Below are 27,547 nucleotides of genomic sequence, written 5' to 3'. Positions count from 1 at the left end.
ACTTCCATAGAACAGACCTTCCGTGCTACATTCTTACAGCTCCAAAGGATGACCTGGGAAGCAAACAGAATGGAAGGAGTCCATACCTTAGCCCTTTAGCGAGAGAGTGAGCTGAAAGAAACGATCCAAGCTATGGAGCAAGAAATGGTTCAAGAGAGAACCATGCGACGTGAAACAGAACGGAAGTTGGCTGCCTCTGAGAAGGACCGAATGGATGCACTCAGGCTTCTGAAAGCCACTCGAGAGAAGCAACTTCTTGCTGAGAGGGACCTGAAGATACTCCGAGAACGGACCACTACGAGACAGGGACGTCCTCTTGTCCCTCTAAGTAGATATTTCTTGTTTAATTGTTGTAGTGTTCGTCTGGAAGACGAACAAGTTTTGGGGGGGGATGATGTAAGCCAGTAATTAGTAAATAAGGCTTTTTAATGCTTTAATAGAAAATAATAGTATTGAGTTGTTTCTGCGGGTAGTTAGTTGCCGGACGGTTGGTGGCCTAACCAACCGCGAACTCTTTATATTGTAAACTTGTAGCACATTGTGAAAACATGGTAATTGGAGATGAATATGATATACACCGGTGTTACGCAAATCTATTCGGGTATACTGTGTTGTGCGCTATTGGTTCCATGTTAATGAATTGTGACACTTTGGTATTGTACATTGTACATAGATGTTCCCTATGCTACCACCTGAACCACTTAGGCTACTAACATGCACCTTGTGGTTGGTCGATGAACCTTGAGTCGAGCTATGTTATTTGGTTAGACACCATTATCATGTCAAGTTTTTGTCATATTTGTTAGGTGTGGTATAGAGTCAATTCTTGGGCGTTAGAGATCGAAGTTATTGTTGGACACTTGGATAATTCCATTGCTAATGTGTTATACCTTATTGCTGGGTGTAAGAGGCAGATTTATGGAATGTTGGCCCATTCCTTTGCTTGGCGATCAAAAGTATGACGCCAGATTGGAGGAATAGGGGTGTTTGGCAAGTTATGGACCCCAGCAAGCTGATGTGGGGTTTGAAACAGTATAACAGCAAGTGTAAGTTGGGATGTGAGGTTCATGTTTGATCAATCTGGGCTAGGCGACACCAAGAAGGTTCTGTGAGGAGTTATAGCTGTTGTTTGCCAAGGTCAGATACTTGTGTATATTTATCTTTGTACTCAGTCCATAGTTGCAGCAGACTATCATATTGTATAAGGCAAATTGTTGGTTATTTTGACATTTGAAATCAATGGAAATGCTCTTCATTTGTTCTAAGCTCTTGAAAGAAGAGTTAAACATGGTTTATTTATGAATGCATACCATATGATCTTTATTTACATAGTCAGTCCAAGATGAATATATTTAGAACATTCCCAAGATATATTTTTATAACATCCCCTGGAAGCTTATAGATAAACTTTTCAAATTCTTGGTATCTTAATATTTTATTTAATCCCGGGAATTAAAGTGATTTTATTGTTTCTCCTTTAATAACCCACTTAAGTCACTTTATTAAACTTATTAAATTAATTAAATAATATTACCCGTTAAATATACTTGGCGGAATAAGATTAAATAATTCCCCTTTTCATAACTTTTAGCCTACAGGAATTAAATAGGCTAATTAAATGCTCTGGATTACTTTGTAGAAAGGGACATTATGAAATCTTTTCCAAAGTTTTAGGTTTAGGAGCACTGTTTAGTTTTAGGGAGTTTCTCTTGCTAATTTGAAGAGATTTTATCCTCGTGTTTTTCCATTTTGTGTTATCTCATTTAGGACAAATTAAAACGCTAACAACGTGGAAGAAAAAGAATGTTGATATGGTTCTTTTAACAAGTTCAAGCATGTTTCCATTATAAAATCCTTCAACCTTCTAGAGATAGAGGTTTTCTAGATCTTGGTTAGAATGGTGCAAAGTAAGGTGGTAGACATGTCATCCATTGTGAGGAGCATTGCTATTGTTTTGGTTCTTCCTAGCTTTTTAAGGAACAAAACCTTTTTGTATTAGGTAGTTGTGATTAGTTGATTTTGTTGAAGAACTAAAGGATAGCTTAGAAGACACGTGAAGCAAATTTCAAGCATCAAAAGTTGCAAATTTGAAGAGAAACAAAGAATTTTGGGCTTTTATGTGAAACCAGCTATTTTAGACAAGTAGCAATTTCATAACTAATAGAGTAGCTTTGTCCAAGAAACAATGTTTGCATAACTGTTAAAAAAAGGCAATTTCGTCAACTAGTGGTTTCAAATTAGTTGAGACAGTTTTGTGACTGTTGAAAAGCTGAAATTTCATCACACGATTGAAATAGAAAAAATACTTGTTGTGCGTTTAGCACACACACCCCGTCATTGACAGGGAGCCCTGTTTTGAGTCTGGGCTGCCCGCGTAGTAGGAGAGAAATAAAGGAAGCGTTCAATGCTATGAAGTAAAATTCGTGTGAGTTGCCTTAGAAACCCAATTTCGCTTAGCAGAATGAGCAAAAGGATAAAGTTCGGAAGTTTCATGCCCTTTGAAAATCTCGCAAAATAGTTAAATCGCTGAAAATGATAAAGCTTCATAGTCTTGCAAACTCGGCTTGTAAGCCAAAAATGAAACAACAGTTGAAAGTCGTGCAAATGATACCTTTGGGCCGAAAATGTCGTAAGTCCCGAAAAACATTAAAATCGTGAAAATATGCTTTTGGCCGAAAATGACCTTCTAACCCGAAAACACAAAAATGAGAAGTAAAGGCGTTTTAACTTAAAAGTTTGCAAAAAGGCCTTTTAGGCCGAAATCACTTAAAGTTTGCAAAAAGGCCTTTTAGGCCGAAATCACTTACAGTTTGCAAAAAGGCCTATTAGGCCGAAATCACTTAAAAGTTTGCAAAAAGGCCTATTAGGCTGAAATCATTTAAAATTTGGCAAAATTTAAAATTTGGCAAAATGGCCTTTTAGGACCAAAATCGTGAGGATGTTAGAAGAGAGGCGTTTTAAAACTTTGCAAAAGGCCTTTTTGGCTGAAAATCTAATAAGTCAAAATCCTCATAGGGCCGAAATTCAAAAAATGCTTAGAGGTTTCAAATTGCCTAATATGCACGAAATTCCAAAGAAAGAGGCAAATGAGCATTTAAAATGAAATATCACATTTCACCTCTATCAAGCGAAAAACATTTAAGGATTCATCTCACAAAGAGCTTCTTGAGCCAAACGTTAAAATTTAATGTTTATCAAATTAATTTTAATTTTTCAAATTGATTGATTGTTCGTAGGTCAAAGGCATCATCCCGAAGAACCAGGAGAAGGCCTGAAACGTCAAGGAGCCAGGCGCTCAAAGCTGAAGAGGAAGATGTAGGAGCACGAGATCTGAACCGAGCATTGGGAAGCACACCACTGCGCCACCAGACCACAAAGCTGAAGTCCATCACTGAGACCAAAGACCGAAGAACACTCTGAATGTTGCAAAGTATGCATTCTCAGGAAAATTACATAGTTGGATTTAATTCCAGAAGTTCAGTTTCTGAAAACTGAAACTGTTTTATTGTAAAACTGCCTGTGGGCCCCACTCAAGATATTTTGAAACAAAGGGGAAATAGGTCAGTTGTGGATAGTTATCTCCAACTACCGGATAGACTCAAATTGAAGCCAAATAGTTGTAGGCAGTTGAGAGGGTTGTTGGGTGGATGACTGAGAGTTTAATGGGCATGGGTTAAAGCTTCCATGCTTCTGGAAGGCAGATTAGGACCCTTGGATGCAATCCATCCTAGCCTTTGATTCATATTGTAAAATCTATAAAAGGCAGAGGCCTTTCTTTTGTAAAGGGTTAGAATTTTGTAGTTAGATTTTAGAGTTGGCATAGGTTAGATTTTAGTAGTAGCATAGAGATGCTGCAAAATTGAATTGTTCTAATAGGCAGCTGAAATCAATATATAGACATTGATTTGGTGTTTATTATCTTGTTTTTAGTCTGTTTGCATGGTTTCTTTCAACTGGTTAATTTTAGAGTGCAGGTATTTTAATGGTGAAGTGTAGAGGGGTATTTGATGCATTTCTGGTTCATACCATTGGGGGTTTGCTGATTGTGGGTCATTATGCATAGTTAGTCTGAACCCAAACTATGCTTAGTTCAACTGCAGGTGTTCGTCTTAGGCTGTGCCAGAATTGGGTGCCTAAAACGAATGTCTCGGGTCTAAAAATCCTTCATCCCTTGGAGCTTGCACCATTCTTGTCTAGTTGTGAGGGTGTCTCTAGCAAAACAAGAACTGGTTTATCGAAATCTATCTACCCGCTGCATCAACTGTTATCTTCCTTGTCCTTAGGCTTCCTGAACCCTTCCCTTTTGATTTTATTTCGTAGTCTGAGAATCACAGCAAACCACCTTGTTGCAAAAAGTAAGTCCCCTTGTGCTCCCAGCAAATCACATCGACCGTTGAGCTATCCTGCAGTCAAGACCTGACAATCGAAACCTTGAGGTCCTCCCAATTGATCAATTGAAACAACATTAGGGATTTCCTTATCTCAAGAGGGGATAGGATACTTAGCATTCTATTCTGCGTTGGCCGAATGGAGTTGTAGCAATGCAATTTTAGCCACGTCAACAATACCCAAGGAAGCTTAAATTCCTCTTCTAGTGAATTTCTAGAGACTCTTGGGATTCCTAACCAGACAATTCCAACCTATATCACTTGGGTAAATGCCCATTAAGGCAACAAAGAAGAATTTAGGCCAAATATTTTGCATTTTGGTTAGAATTAATAGATTTAAAAACATTGACATAGGCAAAAGAATGGGATTGAGTGTATGGGAGAGTTGTTATAGTGATCTTAGGGACTAAAATAAGTTTGAATTTCTAGGCTAGTTGTATTGTCAATAGACCTATGATTGTAATTCCAATTAAGGATAGTGGAAAATGAGTGTTTTTTGTTACTAATTAATGGAGAAATTTCATCCAAGAAGCAGTGTTTCTGTAACTGCTGGAGAAAGGCAATTTCATCTAGTAGAGGCTTCAAATTCATCAAGGCAACTTTGTAATTGTTGAAAAGCTGCAATTTCATCAAACAAAAATTGTGAAAAATGCCCCAGAACACTTTAAATTCCTTTTCCAATCGATTTCTAGAGATTTTTTGGATTCCTAAAATGATAGTTCCAGCCTATATCACTTGTGTAAATGCCCATAGAGACAAATGAGACTAATTTAGGCTGAATATTTTGAGTTTTGCTTAGAGTTCATAGATTTAAAAACATTGTCATAGGCAAAAGAATTGAGTTAAGTGTATAGGAGAGTTGTTGTAGTGATCTTAGGAGCTGAAATAAATTGATCTTAGGGTATTTCTATGGCCACAAGACCTAAGATTGTAAATCCAATTAAGTAAGTATAAAGTGATTGTTGTTTCTTACTGATTATTAGAGTTTTCTCTCAAGATTCAAGTTATCCAAGGTAAATCATCATGTCTTCATTTTTGTGGTGTTTACTGTTCTCAATTCCCAAAGAAAAATTGTTTTAGGTTTCTCTTATGTAATATCACTTGCCAATTCTGATGTAAATTTCTGATTTCTTGGTCCTTGAAGAATTTCGTTGAACACTTGACATATGACTGATATAAAACTTCAGACTTGCTTTAATAGTACTAACTTCAATTGACAATGATATTATTGCTTGCAAAAGATTCTAAAACATCAAGATAACCTTCTAGGATGAACATGCTATAGTTTTTGTGTTTTTCAGATGCATATACATGAATTAAATGCAAGAAATGAGCACCTACAGCAGACTGGTATTTCAACAAACGATTGGCATACAACTAAATGATTGAGGTAACAACATATGGATTGAATGCAACCTTATCCCTTATTATTATTGAAAGCAATAGACTACTTACAAAATAACTAAGCAATGGCCAAGATTCTTGGCTTACAATGAAATAGTTGTTGGTTGAAAATTTTGTACACTTGGGGGAAATATACAAAATTGTGGTTTCAACCACAGCACACGAGTAAAAACTCTCCAAATTAAGGGAAGGCTCCCCTTATCTAACTAAAACTGAAATAAAAACAGGATGGGACAGCAGTCTTCCTTCTTTCTTCAAGAAAGACAATATCCTTTTCTCTTCACAGAAAAGGATAGCGATTGAAAACGAACAACAGTAACTACTTTCAAGTGAAATGAGAGAAAGGAAATGAAGTTTCCTGAAAGCGCAAAGACTTCCGTCACTTCCTTCGGGACGGGACAACAATATCAAGTTCAAAGACTTTACTATTGGAAGTCCTATCTACCCTTTGCTATACTAAATTTTACATCGAATAAAAGATAACAGCTCAAAGACTGAAATAATCTATTCTTTTAACACAAAGACAAGAACTAATGCAAGCTCAAAGACTTGCTGCTATTTCTTATCAAACAGTAATTTTTCCTCAAGAATAGACGCAAGCTCAAAGACTTGCTGCTCCTTCAAGAGGGTTTCCTATTTTAATTAATCTTCTCTACTTGCAGCTCAAAGACTTCAAATCAGATTGGACTAAGCTCCTTTAGAAACACTTTGCATAGAAGAAATAAAAAGATTCAAACTCAAACATGTAGTTCAAAGACTCAAAACTTGAGTAATCCTTCTTTATTATTCTTCAAAAACTTTCAATCCACATACATAAGCTCAAAGACTTCTTGCTGTAAATTTGGCAGAGTTTTTGCTTGCTTTCCAAAAGATATATTTACAATGGACCTCTCAAGTATTTATAGAAGAGGAGCCTTGAGAAAAAGGTGGGAGGATCCTAACTAACTTGAGAGATTCTCTCAACCACCAAGACTCCTTCAATAAATAACTGAGACTTCATTAATTAACTAAGAGTTACTCTAACTAACTAAGACTTATTCCAACTACAGTCCTAATCGGACATAACTTGTAGTTGCCTTACATGTAATTACAAAAGTACAAGTAATGTGTAACTTGTATTTTACAAAAATTACTTTTACATGTAACTTGTCAAAACGAAATTACAACTAAAGATTACAAAAGAGAGAAAATTCAACTAAGTGTTGAAAAACACTTAAGTTGCCTTTTGTGAAGACATGAATCCTTGAAATTTCCTAATGCTCACTTGTAGTTCCTCGGGATTCGGTTCATGGGTGTTCTTAGCAACAACCATAGTCTTCACAATAGTGTCGTGACAACGGAGGAGGGCAGAATTGTCTTTATCCAGGATAGACTGGATCTCATGCAGAAAGGCTTGGTGTTTCATCAATGCTTGAATTGAAGATGCCGAGAATTGTTCACTCCTCCATTCATTATGATTCCTCATCTGTAAATCAGCAAGAACTTCTTCTTCTGGAATCAGCTCTCCATCCTGACTTACTATATTGCAAGAGGCCCTTTCACAATGTGAGACAATACCTTGATAGACTTCATCCCGGAATCTCCTTGCATCACTGATCTCCTCAATGAGGGATTTAAGAACAAGGGTTTTGTTTTCCATAAGTTCCTCAAATTCCAAGTACATGACCCTGGAAGAGATGATGGCGTGATCCTGCAAAATACTCAGCTGTTGTTGAGGCATAGTACGCCAGATTGCTAGACTTTTCTCAACACTTTCCAGATCCTTTTTGAAAGTGTTAGAAGTCTGATCCAATTTCTCCTCAATGGTTTCTAGCTTAGACATTATTTGAAAAGTGTCTTTTACCACTTGCATACATTGATCATGAAGCTGATCAATCCAGGAATCCAGTGCTTGTACTTTTTGAGCAGCCCTTTCCACTCCACGAATCGATTCTTGGGAACCGGAAGAACCTATGGAGTTACTCCCTTCAGCAGCAGGTTTTGTGATTTTATGGATGGCTGCCATGAGCTGTCGGTTTTCTTCTTCTAGCTTGTCTTTCTTTGCAAGAAGATCGTCACACCTTTGCACTAGTGAAGCAACAGAAAACTGAGCATCATGTTTAATAACCTCATGTGTTTGCTTGCCCAATTCTACCCTTGTAACCTTATAATCAGCAGCTGACATTTCATCAAGTGGTTTATCTGCAATAGGTTCCACAATTTCAGCTACTTTCATCTTGTTGCTATCAACAGTTACCCTAGAGATAGTCTTTGCCTTCTTAGCAACTTTTGATCTGGACTATTTGAGTTGCTGGTAGTCAAAGGTATCAGGTGAAATCTCTTGCTTCTTTCTTTTCGGGGTGAAAGAACTAAGCCATGGAGGCAAAGTCATCAACTGACTTCCAGTAGTAGCTGTAGGCAAAGGAGAAGCAGTTTCTGTTTGAATTACCGTGGTCACCCTGGGAGGAATATCTGTTTGAATAGCGACCACGGTTTGCTCAGTTACCAATGGGCATGAAGATTGCCTCATGAATTCTTCAAAACCAGAAGTGGAAGTATCAATTTCTGATAACTGAATGCAAGTGAGATTATCTTCAGGAACTTCCAACACACTTTCTCATTGTTGATCAGGAGAAGGCCCGTATGCTGAAATGGGAACTGCATTCTGAGGAGACTCATCAATGAGCAAATCAGGAGGAGAAAGAGGCGTCTCAATAGAAACTGGAGGAATGACCTCATGAGGCGTGTCTGAAACTGGAGACTTAGGCGCATCATCAGATTGCTGCCCCTCTTCTGGATTATCCAGATCGATCACCCGAACATGGAACCGTGATTTCTCCTTCCCACGAGTAGTTGTCTCCTCAGGAGGAAGCACTACTGCACGACTAACTCGTAACTTGATCCTTGTGCCTGAAGATGAAGCACCCTCCTTATTATCAATCTGAATCTCAGACTTCCGTCCAAGAGGCCCTGTAGAATCATCTTCTTTACCAACCTTGATTTTGATAAGTCTAACAGCATTACTTTTCAGCCATGCGTTAGTGTTGGCCAAGATAGGCTGAAATCTGTCAAGGATGGAGACGCACTCCTTGTGTGACCATTGGATCAAAGGAAGTGGAGCTTCCTCAACCCTTCGTGAAGTGTATTCAGGATCAAGTATATGCCCGTCATCGATCATCCCTTGTGGGATATCCGCCAAGTTCAAGTCAACAATTTGCTCAACAGTGAGCCTGCAATAATCCATCTTCAGAACTTCGACTTCCGTGCGGAGATCTACCCAGATGTCTTCAATGCGATGAACATGCACAAAGGATTTCTTGATCTTCTCCTTCATACCTCTATAATCAAAATCAGCTCTAGGTTTGAACCTCTTAAGCTTGATTTCCTGCAATTCAACCTCCATGGCCTTAGCCTTCATAGATGTGACAAGGGAGTATCGACCAATTTTCAATGGATTTGTACTGGAGATCCCCATTCCAACCTTGTGTCTAGCAGACTGAAGAGTATGAACAGCCATAATCTGTCTTCCCAACTCCATAAGAATTATCTTATCGGTTGGGTATCTTGGAAGCATGTATGGCTGTCCATCATAGCACCCAATCCTCATGTAGATGAAGGTGGGAAATTGCAGGAATAAACACCCATACTCAGACACCTTGACCCATGCCTCATCTGATACTCTTTTATTTCTGAAATCTCTATCAAACTGACACATGAAATATCCGAAGAATGCATCTTGGACTCTTCTAAAATGTAGCCTGCTAGGTTTCAATGGCAACTGGTCATAATATTCCCAAACTGGTATAAGCGAGCGATCACCCTTGGTAGAAAGACCTGGAAAGTGTCTAAGTGACGCTGCTAAATATACCAAATAAGAATTCATGAAGAAGGTCATAGTGGTAGGAACTGCTGCAAGTTGTTCGCACAAAGCATCGCTGATGATTTCACCCCATGAAATGTGATGCGACTGTCGTATGAACATGATGAATTGATACATCCATGGCTCAAAGACATTGGAGTGCTCAAGGCCCAACATTCTGCTGAGAAGAGTGATGGTGTCTCCTATCTCCCACTTGAAATCACAACGGTACAACTTTGCCCATCTTGAGAAGGAAGGACGTGGCTCTTGAATCCATCTATTGATGTGTCGCTTGCAATCTTTTTCCCTTTTCACATAATACTCTGCTGCACTTTCTTTGGTGATTTCCATATAAACAGGTGCAGGAGGTATTTTGAAGACCTTCTCGATTGTATCCGCATCAAGACGAATTATAGCTTCACCATCATCATTTTTGATGACTCTTGACTCTTTGTCAAAATGATGGGCGCATGCAAGAACAAACTCAGGTTCTAGGGCAGCTACTGGGAAAGAAGATGCATGGTGGATATGGCTGTCCAACAGCCGCTGCAAGTTGTTATCCTGTGGATCTTCTACCCTGTGAATGAATTCTGCCATATCAACGTGCCCTATTTCTGTGTTCCTGATGCGATCCAATGGAGAAGATACCTGGGAAGGGGTAACCTCATTCTGGTATTTGTCATATTTGTATTTCATTTTCTTTGGAGTTGGCGATGCCAGCAAATCTGACATTGATTGTGAACCTGGAATGCTGTGATGAAGACTTAAAAGAGTTAAGGCCACATCATAATCAGCTGCAAATATCATTCTTTCTTTTTCAAATGGGAAAAACTTTGATCTCTGAATTTCACCGTTTTGTGAGAGGAAGAGGGGAGATATATAGAAATGGGAAAATCTTGACTTTGACCAATTTCGGATCTTGGGAGAATTTTCGCAAGTATACAAGTTGGAAAGTACAAACATGCAATCGGGGTTTTAAAACCCGAATACAAGTACACTTGTAAATTCGAAAATGGAGAAATGGACGAAAAATGGGATTTTGACTTGCGGGAAATGATGGAAATGGAAAGTACGGATATGGGGAACGCGAATGAATAGAAACGGGAATATCCGGGAAAGTCATTTTCATGAAAATGGGAAGATCTTTTCAACATGTAATCCGGTATTTAAAACCCAAATTTGCAAGGGAGGGGTATTTCACACTTTTCAAGCTTGGAATTTTAACCAAAAATGATTAAATTCCTTAACCGTAGGGGAAGAACAAGAATTTCCAGCGAACTTGTAATCGAGATTAAAAATCCCAAATACAAGTTTAAGATGGATTTTTAGGAAGAACAATGCGATTCAACAATTGCATTTCAAAGGGGAAGATTTCTTTCATGAAAACCAATTTTTAGGGGAAGAACAACACATGCCAAAAATGCAACTAAAAACGAAAAATAAAGAAAATAATAAAATGAAGAGAAGAAGGGAAGGAGAACATACCTTTCTTTAAAAATGCAAAATGTTTCTCCAATAATGCAACAATTCTTCAAAAGGAGAAGCAAAACCGGACTATCAAACCCTTAACACGTTTTTTTGTAAAAATGTCCCAAATATGGCAGCAATCTTAAACTTGGAGGAGCAAAATGCCAATGAAAGTGTGCATTTCAAGTATATTGGAGCAAAACGCCTTAGGTATTTGTTGGAGCAATGACGCCAAAGGTTTTTGTTGGAGGTAATGACGCCAAAGAGAATCACGTAGCCAAAGAGAATCACGTTTTTGCAAAAAACGTGGTATTCGATACACCATTAATGGATCATTAAATGTCTTGAAACCTATCCCATACTCCACGCCTAGGTGGGAGAGGGCAAAACGCCTTAGGAGATTGCATATTTATGAGGTAAAAAGCGCCCAAAATGTGGATTGGATAAACCACGTTTTTGCTGATTTAGCTCCAAAAACCAGTAATAATAAACTCTAAATGGCGAAAAGTGCGTTTGAAAATGCTTGAGAATAGGATACAATCCTAAACGCCTTGCATCTCTAGCAAATCTCCCCAAAAAATCGCTTTGACATCTTCAAAAAATCCATTTTCCTTGCAAATCGGGTTTTGGGAGACAAACAACAAGTTCGAAATACCCAAAATCATGCAAATCGGGTTTTAGAAAGAAAACAACAAGTTCGATTTTCACTTTTTCCATTTACAAGCCAAAATCGGGTTTTAAAAGACAAATGACAAGTTTAATTTATCACTTTTTCACTCATCAAGCCAAAATCGGGTTTTAAAAGACAAATGACAAGTTTAAATTTGTCAAAAATGTACTTTTATGCCAAAATCGGGTTTTAAAAGACAAACTGCAAGTTTTAAAAATACTTGTAAAAGGGAAATAAAATCCCTACAACAAGTTAAAAACACTTGCACATATGTAATGGGGATTTAAAATCCCTATTACATGTGAAAACCATTAAAGTAGGGGTTTTTTGAACAAACTGCAAGTTTACTTGCAGTTGAGCCAAAAAACCCCTATTTTAACTAAAAAAATGACCAAAAAACAATAAAAAGATAAAAACATTAAAGGGGAAACTTAAAATAAATTACAAGTGACATATTTAGAACAAAAGTGCACATGTAATTGATCAAAAATTCCCCTACAAAGACCATAACAATGAATATCATTAAAACTTGCAGTTTGAAGAAAATTCTCCACCTGCAGTCTGGGTTTTAAAACCCGAAATTGAAGGAAAGGCATAGCAAACGAACCCAGAATTGGACGAAATTCGAAACGTAGTTCGAGAATGGACTGAGGATCAAGCCAGTCCAAGGATTAGTCGAAATTATGCCTCGGGAAGCGTGCCATAGAGTAAAAATTTCAATTTTTTCATAAAAATTTCACTGTAGTGGTCCTTCATTTTTGAAAACAAAAATGAGGACAACAATAGTTTCAGAATTCTGAGTACTAAGGGCACCCATGAATTCATACATACATTGCTAAAAAACTTATTGAAAACTATGCCAAAGAGAACTTGGATGAAGCGCCTTGGTGTATAGATGAAGGAGCAAGCAATATCAAGACTCCCTATGCTTTCCTTGTGCCAAATCGACCCCTTTCACCAAAATCACCCCTGTTCTGATGTAAGTGACAATAATAAATAAATACCAGCTCCTACGTCTCTTTTCAAGCATCCAACATCATCAATGAACTCCTACCAAGTGGACGCTCCAATCTAGGAATGAATCAATGCACCAAGATGAAGTTATGAGCAAAATCGTGGGGTATGGAAGGACTGGTCGAACTTGGTATCAGACCTGATAAGTGACTGAAACCTCCTCCAAATTCTCCTCCAATATGCTCCTAAGGAATCGCCTTTCCTTCCTTAATATATCGATACAAGGATAGATGTCAAATATACCAATGAGCTGAAGTACTCTCCAAAATCGTCTACCATGAAAGTTGATGTCAGACCACAGTGAACTCAAGTATGAAGGACTGAGGTATCCTTCACTCACTATTGCAACCCTTCGGAGGATCTTTCACCACCTTAGTTATGCGAATCAAAGGGACGTATCGTTCCCAATGACCAATAATCTGTAGAAACCCTTGGCTCCACAAGTTCATAACACAAGAAGATGTCCAATATTCAATGATCACAACATGAGGCTCATCCCCTTTTTATCTTTTCCCACACATGAATCGGCCTCCTTCTAGAAGATTCCATTTTAATAAAATAATATTTAATTACCTCCTTAAAAATAATCTTTTAATTGCACTTTAGTAAATATTAAAATATTTCTAAAATATAAAGTGCACACGTGACATCATACGTGAGAACACATTATCTCACCATAAAACCATGAAAAATAATATGTGAAGCCATAAGTAACTGCCAAGACGACCCTCTCATCAACTCCTTGGCCTACAGGGGTCACATAATAGGCCAAACTCCACGAATGTCTGCGCACTAATGAGAAGGGGACATTACATCTTAGGATGTGTAGCTCATCCTTCACTACGAATTTGCTTGTGATAACTAGTAGTAAGTCCTGGATTCCTCTAGTTTACAAATCATAGATTTTTTTGGTTAATGGTAGAACACATGTACTAGATGGGTTCAACTTGTTTTCAGTGATCCAATAAAATTCATAGTGAGGGATGTTAGGTTTGTTTCAAATACGAACAAAAAGTCATTGTCTATCAATAAATTAACACAAAATCATTACATTGTTGTGAATTTTTGACAAAAGAAATGTATTCTAGCTTAGTAAATTTGTATCAGCATTAATAATTTGGTTCCAGTTGTTTTTTTATTTATTATTATGAATCTGGTACAGCAGTTTGTTTTATATTTCTTATGAATGTGAAATAAATTCTCTAGCATATTTAGTCTCTTGGCATTCTGTCAAACACTTTGCCAAAAGAATTACAAAAAAAAATCAAATATATCAGAAAACCCATAAAACTATCATAAGGAATCTTACAAGCTCTTGGGACAAGAAAAATAGAAAAGTTATAGAGCAGAAAAAAGCTATGAAGAATTTGGAGAAGTTCTTATCACTGGAAAGAAGGCCAGCTTGGCAATTGCAATTCATCCCATTTAAGTTGATACATTTTTAAAGAGGAAATCTGGCTATTATCATGTCTGTGATTCTGTTTTTGTTTATCTCCAAAGTCTGGTATGACCACTTTACCATGCTCATAGAGTTGCCTGTATGTAAGATTCTCAACCTGGCTTTTCTGCTCTAAGGTTTTAGAAGTATGTGTAACAATCCTCCTATACAAAGATCACAGCTTACTGTGTTAGGTATACTTTTCCCAATATTCATATAATTATTTCTGCCTATCGAAAACAAAATTCACAAACAAGTTGAAGAGAGATGTGTCGAAACAAGTTTAACAATAGTCTCAAGATCACACTTTAATTGTCTTGTATGCCAGAAATTATAAAAATAATAATTAAGATAGCTTTGTGAAATATTTGAAATATTCCCTCGTTCCTGCAAATGACCATCTAATTACTGAAATACCTGCCTTGTAATATCCTTTCATGATTTGAGGACCTCGAACTTTGACAATACCCTTTGACCCTGCTGGAAGCTTGTTTCCAGTTTCTGAGTCAAAAACTTCCACCTCAGTAGCAGGAAGAGCTCTACCAACTGTCCCAAGAACCTTCATATATCCAACAATAGATATCAATTTAATTAAAAACTAATTGTGATGATCATTGATTGTCAATAATATATAAATGTTCCGTTCAAAGTAGAAAGTAACTTAAAAACAAAACATGCAATATGTGAAATATCAAATATGTAATAGAAGATGAATGAAGACAACAAAAAATTAAACAGATAAGAGAAAGAAGAAACAAAATAGAAAATTATATTAATGTCCACCAAATGACCAAAGTATGTCAGTGGAACTCAAAAGTATTACATGTTATAATACAGAAGAACTAGAGTAAGAAGACCCCAGGCTATGAAAATTATTCAATGTAATGTCCCCTACTAAGTTTAGGCCTGATATAACAGTAATTAATCTATTTCAATATACTTATGACTTAAACTAAATTGATTAGGAGACAACTCTATTCTTAGCTCTTTCCTTAACATAAATCAAATCTGTGATATTCCATAGTTTTAAATAATTTATCAATTATTAATGAATAAATTGTCAATCCACCATACTAAACCATTAATTCTATCATATTAGATAATTAATTTTATCATCCATAATTCTTAATGCAAAGTTCAATCCTTGTTACTACTCCAGTTTTAAGGAAGAAGGAGATGACTATGTTGCCAAGCACTTCGATACCAAACTCAATAGGCTCCCTCAAAGTTTACGGATCCAAGCCCTTACCCTGTCTTGGGACTACACCCTCAAAGTTTACGGGATGCTGATCCTTACCCTATCTTGGGAATCATCCTATTGGCTAGATTTAGACTGCCCCTCTTGGAAACAACTCAATCCCATCTTCTTAAATACTGAGTGGTATATACATATTCTTCTTAATGTTTATTACCTTAAGAGTTCTTTCTGATTTACAATCTAATATTGTTATTTTTTTCTGATCGAGACATTATATATATATATATATATATTTCAGAAATTATTATAAAGTATAACTGCAGAATAATACGACTGCAGAACAGTTCTCAGAAAGAAGCATCGATGCTATAACAATTTATGAATAAAACGTACCAATGGCAGCAAGATACAGCAATCTGCTTATACCCACCGATCTCTACTTTTCTTTCCTTATCATTTCATTCGATGCCCTATCCCACTTGGAATCCTGTCCTTACAAGCTTTTTCAATGGTCTTGTGTGCAAGGACGTGGCTCTTAGTCAACATCCTTTCCTTGCACCCCTTCTGTACATCGTGAGTTTCTTAATAGTCTTCTGCTAAGAATAATGGAATCGTGACTTTTCAAACGAGCACTTCCATACTTGGGATTAATTTATTATATTATTTAAATTTAATTATTATTGATTATAAATTAATATTAAATATTAAACATTGTTTATAAATTAATATTTAGATATTGATTATATAAGAATATAAGATAGAAATTGGTTATATAAGAAATAAATTAATAAAATGAGAAATAAGATAATTGATATATCAATATTTATGTAGGGATATTACACTCAATATCAAAACACAAAGGTAAAAAACAAAGAAAGAAAGCAAGAGATTTAGTGTGTGATATATCTGTTGTGACCATTTCACACATCGCCCCATTAGGATGGGGACCCCCTCTTTTTCTTGGGTTTTGCTTTCTCTTAGCTAGGTTTTTTCTCTGCTTGCTAGGTGTTTTGAGTGAGTTAGTGGTCGCTTGGGCTGGGTAGATTAGGGTTTCTCTCAAAGAGCTCATCCTAGGGTTTCTTTCAAAGCTGAGTGTAGCCTGGATTTGGGAAGTCATATGTTGTCTGCCTTGAACCCTAGGGTTATCTTAGAGGGGTCTTACCTTTCAGGAGATTGAAGATGGATAAATTGTGCAAAAGAGATAAAAGTCTCTAGTCAGGGTAGGTTAGGGTTGTTGGTTTTCATGTCAAAGTCTTGTCTGCTGTTAGGTCAGAGTTGATTAGGCAGAGCCAGTGGCAAAGGCAAGATTCAGGAAGCGATTTTAGGAATTGTTGATCAAATTGGCAGGATATGGAAGGATATGCACCAAGGGTTGAGTCTAGGGCAAAGTCAAGTTAATTCCAAAGTGAATCAAGCCTAGAATCAGGAATTTCGCTCCTGACCCTTCCAAAGGGTCCAGAGCGAATTCCTTCATAAGACATTTTACCTGCCCAAACCTATGAACTAATCCTTGTCCCATGCATTTTTTGAGAGCCAAGCACTTCTTTGGATAAGGAAATGTGGGAAATAAAGTCAAGATTTGAGCCTTACTGTGAATTTCGCTCCTGGCCCTTCCAAAGGGTCCAGAACGAAATTCTTGTAAAACCCTATTTTCCTCACTAAGACCTTGAAATAAATGCCACTTTGAGAGCAACTTGACTTGATGATGATAGGAGGGGGCCTAAGAAGTCATATTCAAGCCAAGAAAAGGAGGAAAAGGGTGAGAAATGAGCCCAAGTCCAGAGCGAAATTCACATAACCTTCATTTTTCTTCCTTGTTATGGCCAAGTTTTGGACTTCTAAGGCATGGTTGGAGAGGATTGATGTGTTCTTGCCTTTGAAAATTGGATTGAGGCGATGGAGTAGTCAAAATCAACCCAAAATAGGAATTTCGCTATTGACCCTTCCAAAGGGTCCATAGCGAAATCCTCATCTGACCCTCTATTTTGCCTAGGACATTGGAAAGACCTTGTTTTGACCTAAGTAAGTGGCAAATAGACTTGATGGTGATAAGGAGAGGTGAATTTGATCAAGTTTGAAGGTGAATTGAGGCAATGGAGTGTGAAATCAACCTAATTTATGAATTTCGCTCCTGACCCTTCCAAAGGGCCAGAGCAAAATTCTTAGAAGTCACCTTTTTTCTCCTTGTTTGCACTGAAAGTCTTGTTCCTTGGGCATGGTAAGGGCAAATTGATATGTTCTAGCCCTAGGAAGTGATTGAAGGTGTTGGAAAGTGTGGATTTTGTCCAAGACAAGAATTTCGCTCCTGACCCTTCCAAAGGGTCCAAAGCGAAATTCACTTTTCCTCTATTTTGCTCTTTGATATGGCCAAGTTTTGGATTTTTTGAGGCATAGTTGAGGAGACTTGGATGCATATTTGCCTTGGAGAGGAGGTTTAAGGCGATGAAATGGTGGAAATCAACCTCAAAGGAGAATTTCGCTCCTGACCCTTCCAAAGGGTCCAGAGCGAAAACCTCCATTTGACCTTCTTTTTTGCCTTAAGACCTAGGTTAGCCTTGTCTGGAGCTAGTTTGATGGTGGATTGCCTTGATTGGGATGGAAGGAAGTTGAATTGATCAAGTTTGAGGAAGAATTGGAGGGATGAAGTAGAAAATCAAGCCAAGAATGAGGATTTCACTCCTGACCCTTCCAAAGGGTCCAGACCGAAAATCCTTATAACTCTCATTTCCTTGTTTTGGATAGGCGTTGGTTTCTATGGCATGTTAGAGGGTGGATTGGTATGTTCTTACCTTGAAAGGTGGTTGGACGCATTGAAAGATGAAGATTTGGCCTAAAAGATGAATTTCGCTCCTGACCCTTCCAAAGGGTCCAAAGCGAAATTCTTTATTGACCTCATTTGCTTCCAGGCTTAGGCCACAAACCTTGTTCCTTGGGCGAAGAATGATGTATTTTTTGCCTTGCAAAGAAGATTGGAGTTTAAAAGGTGAAATATCAAGCCTAGAATGGGAATTTTGCTCCTGACCCTTCCAAAGGGTCTAGAGCGAAATTCCCCAAAACCTCTCTTTTCTCTCAATTTTATGCCAAGACAAGTGTGGATCAGGATGAACTGAGATTGGGGATGTCCTTAGGAATGACTTTGAGTTTCTAGTAATCAATGAATTTGGAGGAATTGAGCAAAATGAAGGATTTCGCTCCTGACCCTTCCAAAGGGTCTAGAGCGAAATTCCTAAGATCACCTATTTTCCTTGCAAATCAAGTCAAACTTTTGGTTTTTAATGGCTTAGGGAAGAATGAAGCAAAGTTTCCTTGACCTTTGAGGTGAGTTGAAGTGAGAGGCATGGTAGAATTTGTCCTAAAACAAGGATTTCGCTCCTGACCCTTCCAAAGGGTCTAGAGAGAAAATCCTAAAACCCATCCTATCCTCCAAAATTTGTGCCACGCCAGGCCTAGACCAAGGTGAGAGAAGCCCTTAGGATTGCCCTTGAATGAATTTTGGCCACCAAAAATGTAGATTTTAGGCTAGGACAAGGATTTCGCTCCTGACCCTTCCAAAGGGTCCAGAGCGAAATCCTAGATAGGTCCTGCCTTGGCCATGATTTTGAGCGAATTTTCCCTCTCAGGCCTTTTGGGGATCTAGCAAATGTTGTCAGGTTGAGAAATGGATCTAAATGAGGGAGTCAAGGGGAAACAAAGTGAAAAGAATGGAACTAAGTAAGAGAAGACAAGCAAGGTATGAATTTCGCTCCTGACCCTTCCAAAGGGTCCAAAGCGAAATTCTTCAAATCAACTATTTTCTCCTTGTATGAAGCCAAGACTTTGATTCCTAGGGCGTGGTTGAGGATGGAATGATGTTATTTTGCCTTGCAAGGTGTATTGAAGTAAAGGAAATGAAATATCAAGCCTAAAAATTGAATTTCGCTCCTGACCCTTCCAAAGGGTCCAGAGCGAAATTCACAAAATATCATGTTTCCTTCAAGTTTGTGTTAAGCCAGGACAATGATCAAGATGGATTAGACTTGAAGATTGCCACAAGCTTGCATTTGAGTAAGTTTTGAGTTCAAAAAGTATGAATTTCGAGCTAAGGGATGAATTTCGCTCCTGACCCTTCCAAAGGGTCCAGAGCGAAATTCTCATGATCACCTAATTCATCAATGATGGAAGCTAAAAAATGAATCCCTAGGCTTTTGAAGAGCTAAAACTAGCATATGCTTACCTTAAAGAGCAATTCGGAGTGAAGGAGTAAGGCAATTGAGACCTAATCATGGAAATCGCTTTTGACCCTTCCAAAGGGTCCAAGGCGAAATCCTTTGAAATGCCTATTTTTCACCTTGTTTGAGCTAGGCAAAGGCAAGTTGCAAGGTCATGATGACAAGAGCATGAAGTAGTGAAAAATCAAGATTGTGAAGGTATGGAAAGATGAAGTTTCTCACATCATGAACATTCTATTTATTATGAAGACTAAGTGTGCCTTCATCAAATTTTGAAGAAACTCTAGCATCTTCTAGGCTTACCTATACCCTCTCGAGAGATTCGCAAATCAAACCATATTCAAGACACAATTTCCCTATCATTAATTGCTAATCAAACCTCATTTGTGTGAGTAATGCAAATCCGCCTAAATTAGACACCTATCAAAATGGGTAAATTGATTTTTTAAGTCTTAAAATTAAAAAAAAAATTCCTTTGGTGCCCAAGTACATCTTTTTCAGCTTTATTGCTAAGTCGGCCAGCTTGGAGAAGATTTTATTTTATTTTATTTGTGCATTTATGCAAGTTGGCCTATTGGTAAAATGGAGAAATCGCCATATAAAGCGGAAGAGATTTGTGAAGTTTAAGCATTCATTCATTTGTGTCTTTCCTAAAGCGAATTTTAGGAGCAGAAATAGCAGAGTAGACTGCAAAAAGGAAGGTGAATTTCTGATCTATGAGGACTGATTAAAGGCTAAGTGAAGGCTAAATCATCAAGGGCGAACCTGAAGTGCAGATCAAAGACCTTTCGTCCAGCACAAATCTTCATTTTTTTAATCTATCTTTTCAAGTTGATAGCTAGAAGTCAAGGAGAAGGTATGTACAATCAGATTTTTGAAAGTATATTGAAGATCTGATTCAAATTTCTATATCAATCCTTTTTGAGGTTAAGTCTTCAATAATCTGGTTTGATTGATAAGTGATATCAATTTGAAAATTCATAATTTTAAGGGTTTATCATTCTATTTTCAAATTGTAATATAATCATTTCTTTAAAAGTCTCAAATCTCCTATCTTGGGTACTATACTTAAACCTAACTTAAGCTTGTTTTTGTAGGTATCAAATGACGACCCCCAAGGCTAGTGGATCCACTACCCAACAGGCTCTCATCAAAGAAGATCAAAAGAGCGAAGATTTGGAGACCAAGATCTTGTCCAAATGGAGCAATATCGGAGACAGCAATCTAGGAAACTTCAATGTGAAGAAGTTTCTAGAAGCACCCTATATTGGCAAGCCATCACCTGTAGGCAAGAAGATAATTGAGAGTGGCATCATCAAGGCCGCAGGCTTCCCTCCCGCAGTTAAATGTCACGAGCTGATGATCGAATGTGCCAAGCATTATGATTCACATTCAAGGACGATCATAGCCGAGGATGGAACTGTCCTAGCCTATCTTTCAAAAGAAGCTATAAGTGAAGCTTTTCATCTCCTGGAGCCGAGAGATATGATCTACAAGAGCTTGGAAGGAGCTAGGTCCATCTACGAAGATGATCCTGATACCTGTCTGAACTTCATCAATAAGAATTGGTTACTCAAGAGTAGGCCTCACTTGAACAAGATACCTAATACGCCACACAAAATCGATTTCCAAGAAGAATTCAAGGACTTGATAACCATGCTCAATCGGGTTATAAGTGCTTCTCAAGCCTTCTTCTTTGACAAGTGGATGTTCTTTATTCAGGTGATCGTCTAAGGAAAAGGGATGCTCAATTGTGCTAGAATCATTAGCAACAACCTAGACGTCTAGTTGAGGAGGCTAGTCCCTACTAAGTCATTCCACACGAGTTCATATGTCATATATTCCTTAGTAAGAAGTTTTGAGTATGCAAGGCTACCACACAAAGGAGTTGTTGGGAGAGGACCCGGAGAAATAAGAGCATGTGATTCTTATGTTCAACTGCATCATCCGCCAAGGAATGACTACAAGCTAGTCAATGACACCTTCACAATGTATATCACTAGGACATTGCAAGGAGGGATTCACCATCGACTGTCTCCGGAGGCACAAGAGCTCATGAAGAAGCATGGTGCATGGTTCATTCAGTTTCCAAAATTCACCTACATCAGGATCCATAGATGTCATTCACCTCCTTATATGTTGCCAAGGTATCCTACAGATAGAATAATATTGCTTGAAGTGACTAGACAGTTAGCAGCCTATGCTACAGCATCAAGACATAAGCATGGAAATGGTATCCTCGTACCCATTTTACTGGGAAATTCAATTGAAGTGTGTCCTAATTCTCAAGCCGCAGAGGATGTAGAAAATGAATTCTCTCTGTATTCATTCACATCCTTTGCCTCAAGAGGGAATTTCGATCCTCATGGTCATATGGAAGAGACAGTTGGGAAGAAGTACAAACATGAGTTTCAAGTGGAGGACTTCTGGATGAATGTCCAGGATGATGTAGAGGTGAAGAGAAAGATGCATTCTAGATTACCCTTGGATCTTATCCGGAAATGTAAGGTTTATAGAGTAGCCGATCAAGCCCAGGACAGTGGTAGATATCTCCAATCGTCCTATGAGAAGGAAGATAAAGAAGTGAAGATAGATTGGAATGAGCAAGGAGTTGCAGATCTAAAAGCATTGATGGATCCTGTTTTGAATTGCACTCGCAAATGGGTGGACGTACAACATCAAAAATTGAAGGAGCAGAATATAGCCATGACATTCACCCTAGAAACAAGAACAGAAGAAGGAGAAGCAAGTGTGAGTGAGAATACTTCTCATTCCAAAGGGTCGAAGAGAAAAGAAGGACCTGAGAAGAGAGAACCTTCCAAGAAGAAACAAAAGGTGAATCCTGATCGTCCACCGAGTATGTCTTCTAGACATGAAAAGGAGATAAGTCAAGGAGAGGATCAAAGAGAGATAGTGTATGAAATTGATGAGTCTATGGAATCCATAGTGCAGAATGATAAACAAGGCAAAGGACGAACACCTCAACACTCATCAAGTCAATCTCTCTAGGTTGGTGCTAATGAACAACAAGAAGAAAAGAATGATGATGAAGCAACATCTCCTTTCAGAGACGATAGACCTCTACCTAAGGAAATACAGGTAAGGGAAAGAAAGTCTTCCATTCCAGATTGGCTAAAAGAAAGACTGACGAGGGTAGTTGTGGTTGAAGAGGAAGAACAAGTATTCGACTTGGAAAGTCTCGTAGGAAATTCCCAAGAAGAAATCGAAAAGAAGAAGGCTACAAAGATGTCAAAGGTAATTAGAGATGATGCACGATCCAGGAAGATACAGGTAGCCACACCAGTAGGGGACAAGTATGAGGATGAGATTATGACAGAGGAATATGATTTAGAGACATTTGATCTTGGTCCACTTACCTCCGAGTAGGCCATGGAAGAAGCAACTGATTCAGTGAGAGCACTTAATGACAAACTCAAAGAAGAAATGGAAAAGAATAAGAAGCTAGAAAGGGAGGTTAGTGCTTGGAGGAATTATTTTAGATACCTTAATCAACCATTAAGGCGACACGATCTAGCAGTATCACCTTTGCATGCACTTCCTCCTGAATCAATAAATGAGGCAGAAAGGATGAAGAACTTAGCCCAACTCATGAGTTCATGGATTGATGAATCTTACAAGGTAGCCATTGAATTTGTAACAAGAATGATGAAGACAGTTCATCGGGCTATCCAAGTTCTTGAGATCATTCATAATCTATTGATAACTGTGGATGCATTCACTCACACTAAAGACATTGTCATCCCAGTCTTACAAGTGATAAGAAGGACATCAAGGCAGATTTTAGCACAAGAGAAGATAGTGGAGGGAGGAACCCATAACCTTCTGCAATGGTCAACTTTGCTCCAAATGAAGGAAGTTCTTTTCGAAGACATCAATAACTAATGCAGCCGAGTTGAAGGCACTATCCACCCTATTCAGGATAAGGTGTTTGATGTGTTATGTACAATCCTTGACAGAAGGATAGAGATCGAAACAGATGTGGATATCCAAGAATTGGAAGACAGGATCAAGATTATTTTTTGTAAAGAAGAGAACATAGTTATAGAAAAGCAGCGAGATCATATGTATGCTACTATGTTCCTGATCGAAAAGAGAAAAGAGCTCGAGCCTGGATGGGAGATGACTCTTCTCGCAGCTTTTGATCAAGTCCTTCACCTGGAAGAGCAAATAAAGAACCTGCATGAGATTCTCATTGCTGAGATTGAGGGGATTCCGTCCAGATTCATTGAATATACCAGAAAAGAGCATAGAAAAGGGAACAAAATTCTAGATGAGAAGTTGTTGTAAGATGATGTGGCAACTTTATTCCCATTGGGCTATGTTTCCTCGTTATTTGTGCCAATTTCTATTGGCTATGGATTGATAATGTTTATCTAAATGGGGTTCTTTTTTTAACAAACCATAATTAGGGTTTAGGTGTCAAAATCTTAGCCTTTGATCTTCTTTAGATCTAGGCCGTTCATTGTATTTGAGAGTGCTATATAAGCCCTCACTCAATTCATTTTAAAGAAGTTAGAGTCAGAGAAAAGAGAAATAAGATTAAGATTGTTAGCAGCAGAGAAAGAAGTAGTGAAGAAAGAAAGTTGAACAATTGTTGTTTTATTTTGCTATGAGATCAATGAAATATTGAAGTTATGGTGTTTTATTGCAATCCTTGTGGCTATTTTCATGGTTGTTTACCTTCTTGAATCACTTCTAGTAGAGATAGTATTTAAGTTTTAGAATTAGATTGAAGGACGAATGTTGTGTTTGATCTTTGGTAAAACTCATAGTCCAAACCACTAGCTCCTTACTGATTGTAAGCACGCCTTGTGTGGTCAATTGGAGATATTAAGATTGTTTAAGAGTTCAATCATTATTGGAAATATTGATATGTATCTTAGTGATAATATCTATCCCATTGATGATTAGAAAATCATTGAATCCCCTTAGAAGATCGCACCAATTCTAGTAGAGTTGTAATCTTTTGGCAATACTGAAATTGGTAGAGTTTTATCAAGACCAATCCTCATTTAGTCATTCCTAGGATTAGTTTAGTATAGCCTCCTTAAAACCCTTATCTTTTGCCTTTTTTGAAACATCAGTTAGTATTAGGAGAATTCAGTTTCCTCATTGAGAAGTAGTTGCAAGAACAAGCTTTCCCAGAAAGTACGTAAGGCCCCTTGTAAAACAGCAAACACAACGACCACTGGTGCTTATCCACGAGTAGAGAACCTACATATCAGAGCCTTGGAGTTACTCCGACTGATCCTTCGGCAAGATCTTCAGCAGTCGGGAAACTTTGTTCAAGAGAGGATAAGGTACCTTTAGGTATTTTATTCTGTGTTTGGTCGTGTACAAAAGACACATCAACAATATCTTAGTGGAATTCAAAACCTGATCATTACCTACAAGATACATTTGATAAATATAAACCATTACATAATCAATAATATTATTATACACAATTAAGAATTTGAAACATTGGCATTCTAGAAAAATATATTTATTTTCAAGAAACAGAAGTTAAATATAGTATAGAATATAAATGCTCTCTACAACCTTCAGTTACAAAGATGAGAACCCTTGAAGAAGAAAGAGGAAGGATGACTCAACTAAGTTATCATGTCCCACTTCAAACATTCAAGTTGATAAAGGAGTCAAAAATTCAAGCTCCACAAGTTCTTTGTGGGGATAATTTTACAGTCCAGTGTACTAGTCTACAATGGTGTTAGCAGCTTGTAGTTCAAGTCTTTTGCAATAGAAGAAAGGAAGTGATGAATGTAATGTCCCCATTTTCAAGTTCTCTTGTAGTGTAGCTGGCGCTAGCTTTCTAGGTTGGTCTCAGCATGATCAGAGTAATATTTTAATATCGCTAGTGTGTTCAAACGGATTGATGGAGATGAATGACACTTTCTGGAGCAATTTCGGGCAGCTTGTCCATACTATTTTCATGTTACTATTTTTTGAGTGTTAATTTGGACACCGATTAGGTCAATTGGGAGTTTTGGCTAACTAACTATTTTTAGATTACTATTTATCATAAGCGCTATTTCTGGTAATTGGTCCCAATCTTAGTTTCCCCTCAACTATAGAGTGCAGAGTCTTCAGTTTTAGGACTTCCAAATTTCCTCAAGTTGGGAAATAATATTTTATTATCACAATATTTTAATAAAGTGACTTGATCACCTAAGTTAAAATAAAGTTGATGTCAAAGTTAAGGAGGTAAAATAATATTTTAATATCATTTTATGTGGCCTTCTAAAGAGAAAAGAAAATAAAGATTTAAATGATATTTTACAAGCAAAAAGGGTGGACGTCCACTTGAGGAGAGATATGTGAAATATTAAAAAGGGCAAAGATTATTATTTTATGTGAAATCCATCTATGCTGACAATCTCTACGCTGTTGGAAGACATAGTCTGGAGGTTTAGTTTAATGCTTGTATCAAGGTAAATTTAGATAGCATTGTTCAAGTTCTTCCCTCCATTAAGAAGCTTTCAGTCATTCAGGGGGTCGATTTGAAAGGTTGAGAGTTGTGATTGAAATGATGTTGCTGTGATTTATCTTCCCTATGCTGTCTGTACCTGTTTGAGTTGGTGCTGAATTGTATGAGTCTGGAGGGGTGCTGTACAGGTTTGGAACTGTCTTAAGGGGTGCCGTACAGGTTTGCAACTGCGGCTAGGGTGCCGTACAGGTTACAACTTACCTGGAAGGACTTGTACATATCTGAGATAGTGATGTGCAAAGCTGGACCATTTGGAGAGTGACATCAAGGAGGTATTACTGCTGATAATACATTCAATGTTCAAACAACGTGGCTGGAGTAATGTTCTGGAGCTGGAGATAACAGATGAGATCAAGCTGAGATTGATTTTGCATGGTAGCGGCTAGGGTAGGAGGCCCAAAACAACCAACAAAGTTGCTGCTGTGTTTATATGTATTGACTGATCTTAATTATCAGCAAACTCTTTACTTTTTTATTATTATATGCTGCAATATTGTTGTTGGTATTCACTGTTATATTTGGAACAAGCAAAGCAAGTCAAATTGTCTCAAAACCTTATTTCAATTAGACAAAAAAAAAGATAAACCCAAACCAGCCTGCCCATTACAGTGGTATCAGAGCAGTGTATCTTGCCATCTTGGAGGGTACAATACGAGTAAATAGTAATATGTTTGGATTTGACCAACAATCTTTCACCCACCATTACAACACATGAAGAAATAGAGCAACATTTAATACAAGTCCAGAAGAACAAGGAGTTATAGGAGAACAAAACATTAACAATATGGGTGAGAGAAAACATCTAGGTGAGGAGAGGTTTATAAAATTATTGGACACACTAGTACAGGGACAATAGCTAGCAGAGCAAAGAGCATGGCAATAGAGTCAGTGTTTGGACTTACTAACACAGATGATAGCTCGCTAGATGGGTATTGATGTGAATAACTTGGGTTGCAGAAACAACCGCGGAAATAATGGTGGTAATAATAATCAGAATGGAGGTAATAATGGACAAAATGGAAATGGGAACAACGGAAGAGCACATATGGGTGATAACTTTAGACATGTAGCTCAGCCAACTAGAACGGTAAGCTCTAGACCTCTTCTACCTACCTTTCCACCTAGGGTGCAGGCACAATAAAAAAATGAGCCTCAGATTACAGACTTACAGGATCAATTTAGGAGAGATTGGGAGAGTGGAGGAGAAAAGTTCTAGGCAGCTATATCTTTATGGGATTACATTGATGTGAGGATGAAACATAGACCACGCACCAGAGATAGGAATCAGAATTTTGAATTGAGGAAGAAAGTAGGGAAGTTAACTTTACCATATTTTGATGCTCTAGGGAAGACTACAACACGAGCTTGGGTCTAGAAAGTGGATACATATCTTCAACTCAACCCTATACGAAAG

The 27,547-nt window shown here is 37.7% G+C and overlaps 1 protein-coding gene across 4 annotated transcripts in view; it reads right to left on the bottom strand.

Annotated features, from left to right (window-relative positions):
* The window catches only part of LOC131041755 (long-chain-fatty-acid--[acyl-carrier-protein] ligase AEE15, chloroplastic), a 317,818-nt gene that overhangs the window by 54,465 nt on the left and 235,806 nt on the right, over positions 1–27,547 (bottom strand). For 3 of the 4 annotated variants that reach the window (XM_057974951.2, XM_057974949.2, XM_057974953.2), the window contains one exon: positions 14,641–14,778. In XM_057974951.2, the coding sequence (XP_057830934.2) occupies positions 14,641–14,778 (138 nt within the window). Of the gene's footprint in view, positions 1–14,636; positions 14,779–27,547 lie in introns of all 4 variants that reach the window. The other variant, XM_057974954.2, reaches the window with a different exon arrangement.

Source organism: Cryptomeria japonica, chromosome 10 (genome assembly GCF_030272615.1).
Source record: "Cryptomeria japonica chromosome 10, Sugi_1.0, whole genome shotgun sequence".
In the NCBI taxonomy this organism is placed as follows: domain Eukaryota; kingdom Viridiplantae; phylum Streptophyta; class Pinopsida; order Cupressales; family Cupressaceae; genus Cryptomeria; species Cryptomeria japonica.
Note: the sequence above shows the minus strand (reverse complement) of the source record. Positions and strands in the feature narration are given on the sequence as shown.